This window comes from Plectropomus leopardus, unplaced genomic scaffold, assembly GCF_008729295.1.
Source record: "Plectropomus leopardus isolate mb unplaced genomic scaffold, YSFRI_Pleo_2.0 unplaced_scaffold23217, whole genome shotgun sequence".
Taxonomy (NCBI): Eukaryota; Metazoa; Chordata; class Actinopteri; order Perciformes; family Serranidae; genus Plectropomus; species Plectropomus leopardus.
Genome location: NW_024625178.1, coordinates 1 through 3,652, shown reverse-complemented (window position 1 = coordinate 3,652; position 3,652 = coordinate 1). Strand labels below are relative to the sequence as shown.

At 41.0% G+C, this 3,652-nt stretch overlaps 1 protein-coding gene across 1 annotated transcript; it reads left to right on the top strand.

The window, feature by feature from the left end:
- Positions 1 to 375: 375 nt before the first annotated feature.
- On the top strand, positions 376 to 3,538 carry LOC121966126 (the record flags this gene model as incomplete). Its single annotated transcript, XM_042516231.1, has 7 exons — positions 376 to 516; positions 609 to 721; positions 1,305 to 1,446; positions 1,774 to 1,973; positions 2,911 to 3,001; positions 3,157 to 3,247; positions 3,345 to 3,538. Coding segments are annotated over exons 1-7 (915 nt in total), but the record flags the coding sequence as incomplete, so codon positions are not given.
- Between the last annotated feature and the right edge of the window lie 114 nt (positions 3,539 to 3,652).

Below are 3,652 nucleotides of genomic sequence, written 5' to 3'. Positions count from 1 at the left end.
GTATTTTTTTTTTTTTACTTTTTGAAAAATATTTTGTACATCCTTTAGTACAGGTACCACTAGAGGGAACTTGCATGCCACCATTGGTTCACATACCAGAGTTTGAGCACCAATCTTGTATTTCTTAAATTAAAATATATTAAACGATTAACATTAAAACACATTCTAATATTGGCAGAAAACAATTACACTTGACTTAAATTATTACTTCTGAGTCACCATAAAAAACATTAAATGATAAAAACTCACTAAGATGTACCAAAGTCATGTCTAATGCAGGCTTATGTACACATAGTTAGTGTTTGTTATCTGCATGCTCTTGTTACTGTGTGTACATACAGTACATCTGCCGTCACTTTACCTGCTTACATTCAACACATTATTTGCTGAGACAGGAAGCTGGGTTCACTTCTTCAGGGAGTAACCTGTAAGATGATCGACAGAGTAGCAGACAGTGACACACAAGACATGGTCCAGAACATAACAGAGACTCCGCAGTGGCTTTCCAAACTGCAGGTATGTTTGTATTTGCTCACACATACAGCATGTACACACTTCTGTAAATAAAACATGTTGTATATACCAACTGATAACAAATGTGTTTTCAGGCTGGATGTGCTGCTCGCAAGCTTTTTGCAACTTTGGAGAAAGAGACACCTGACTTTTTCAAGACTAAAGAGGGGATGGAAAAAATACCCCCAAGCCTAGTTCCTCACCTGCCGTAAACAGTCTTTTCTGTCTGTCTGTCGGTCTCTCTGTCTCTCTCTGTGTGTCTGTCTCTCTTTCTGTCCCTATGTCTGTCTGTATGTCTCTTTGTCTTGTGTCTCTCTCTGTCCTTATGTCTGTATGTATGTCTCTCTGTCTTTCTGTATTTCTGTCTATCTCTGTCCCTATGTCTGTCTATTTATCTGTTTCTATGTATTTCTTTGTCTCTATGTCTGTCTCTATGTATGTCTCTCTGTTTGTAAGTCTTCTGTCTCTATGTCTTGTGTCTCTCTCTGTCCCTATGTCTGTCTGTATGTCTCTCTGTCTGTCTCTATGTCTGTCTGTCTCTGTCTTTCTCTCTCTCGCTGTCTCTCTCTGTCTATGTCTGTCTGTCTGTCTGTCTCTGTGTCTGTCTGTCTGTTGGTTGGTCTCTCTGTCTCTATGTACAGTATGTCTCTGTTTGTCAGTCTTTCTGCCTCTAATTCTGTCTGTCTGTCTTTGTCTCTATGTCTGTCTCCATGTCTCTTTGTCTCATTTGATTAAAATAAGAAGATATAATAAAAATACATGTATATATTTGTATATTTACACTTTTCCAGGCCTTCAAAGGTGAAGGATTTGACTGAAGATGTGTGCCCTATCTTCCTCATCAAGATGGAAGAGGCCGACCTGAGCTTATTACCTCTTCGTTCTCCGTCTCGCCCGGCACTGGTCGAGAGAGCTCTGCTCTGCCTGGCCCAGGTACACACAAGGATACAGAAGGGTGACAAATTAAAGGATATAAACAGTCTCAGTGAGGTGTTGAGCCACCATGAGCTGTTAAAGCAGCAAAAATGCTCCTGGAAATTAAAACAAACCGTCTTACCTCATTTGGTGTTTTGATGATGGTGTCGGCTTTCTTGTCCAAAATGTTTCCTAAGCAGTCATTGGGGTTGAGACTTTTTCCTCATCGTTATTGTTTAGGTTTTTCCTTTAAATTGTCCCCTGCCTGAACCTACTACTCCACATATGCTTAAATTACATTGTGAGACCTGTGTCTGTGTTCTACAACAGATATTTAATGTGTAGTTGCAGGGGACCAACGTATCTGGGCTGGCCTATGAGGATGTGTTGCTCCTCGGACCGCTTTTATGTGAGCTTCAGCGTTCCCAACTGCTCCTCCTGGCCCCTGATGTCCTCAGCTCCGTCCTCCAGGACATGGCTGGCTGCCAGTACATTCCTCGAGGCCACAGGGCAGAAATAATTCAGTTGGTCAAGGACACTTTTGGGTAGGGAATGCTCCATGTTGACACTGAAGCAACGACAGAAAAAGCAATAGTCTTATGTATTTTTATGAAAAAAATAATGCTTGAATTTTTGTCTTGTCTTTTAGTCCGCCCCATTTTCTTGAATGTGATATTTCAGGACGCCTTGAGGGAATCCTTCAATTTTTGGCACAAACATCCACTTAGATTCAAGGTCGCACTGATAAGATTTTGGTGGTCAAAAGTCACCTAACAAGACACATTTTTGGCCATAACTCGAGAATTCATACGCTAATTATGACCAAAATTCATACAAATGTTGATTAAAATGATGGGATGATGACATTTCATATACAAATTGTCAAAAAAGAGCCTTGGTATGCCCTTTTTTGGCCATTATTCAGCCGCATAACAGAAGGGGAGACATTTGGTCAGATACTGAATTGCTGACAGTAATTTTTTTTGGGTGGCTACCTTGAAACTGTGCTGATTGTATAGATCTTCTGTGTTGCCAGGTTGGAGCCGTGAAGCATCCACATCTTAGAATCTGTTAATCTGTTGAATCTTTATTTGCAGCAACATACATATTTAAAGCATTGTCAGCTGCCATGGCTACAATTTTGTGATCTTGCACATTTCTTTGGTAGTCCACCACCAGCTCATTGGCTGATATTGAGCTTTGGGTGAATGCTGTTATACCATAAGATGAAGCTCTCTATCAGTCTCCTGCGCTCCTCTGTAAAAATAGCGTCTAAGTAAAGACAGCATGTTTCTCACTGTAAACTCTACACTCGAATCATACGTGTCTCTATACAGTGATAACTTATATCCCACATAAAAACAAATACAGTTAAAACCTTTTAATTAATTCCTTAAGTCTTCACTACATATGGGTCCAGACAGACATGGATGTAAACTGCAACTTGATGGTAATTCTAGTTTCCTTTTATATTTTCTGCAGGGATCCATCTGTTTGGACAGCTGAGACACTGGAGGCAGTGGGTCTTCTCCTCTTTTATGATGACGATGCCATTTCTGCTCTGCCCAATAAGGTTTGTATCTTTGTCTTCTCCCTCACGTGCTGTATTGTCCCATAAAGTCCCATATTTTTATCAAGTCACTCAAAATAAAGAGGGTTAAGTTGTACATGTATTTCTCATTTTATCTTTTTGCTTTTCCTCCCTCTTCCTCTCTCTGTCTCTGTCAGCCTTGGGTGAAGGACGTCCTGTATGACCTGAGGTCTGGCCCGCATCATGACTCCGTCGCCCTGAGAAAGAAATGCTTCGATCTCACCACCAGTAATAAAGATACTACACATGAAGAATTGGGGATGCACTGTTCTGCTTCACCTTTCTGTTCATCACCTGCAATGCGTCTCTCTCTTGTCTCTCTCAGCTGACAGTAACGGTGATGTTAAACAGCCCACTGTGGAGTTGATTGAAGAACTGGAAATGGACAACGTCTTCTGGACAGCAGAACAGCTCGCTACAATGTCACCAGAAACCTTCCTCGCTGCTGTAGAAATACTCGGGGACATCTATGGCTGGAGGGCAGACCAACTGGCTGTGCTCATTAAAAAAGCAATCGAGGTACAGTGGAGGAACTGATGCTGTTCTTGTTCACTCAAGAAGCAGAGGACTCTGGTGCAGTTTATAGTTTTCTCTTGTTCTAAGATTCATGGTATGTTGTTTTTTTTTTTTTTT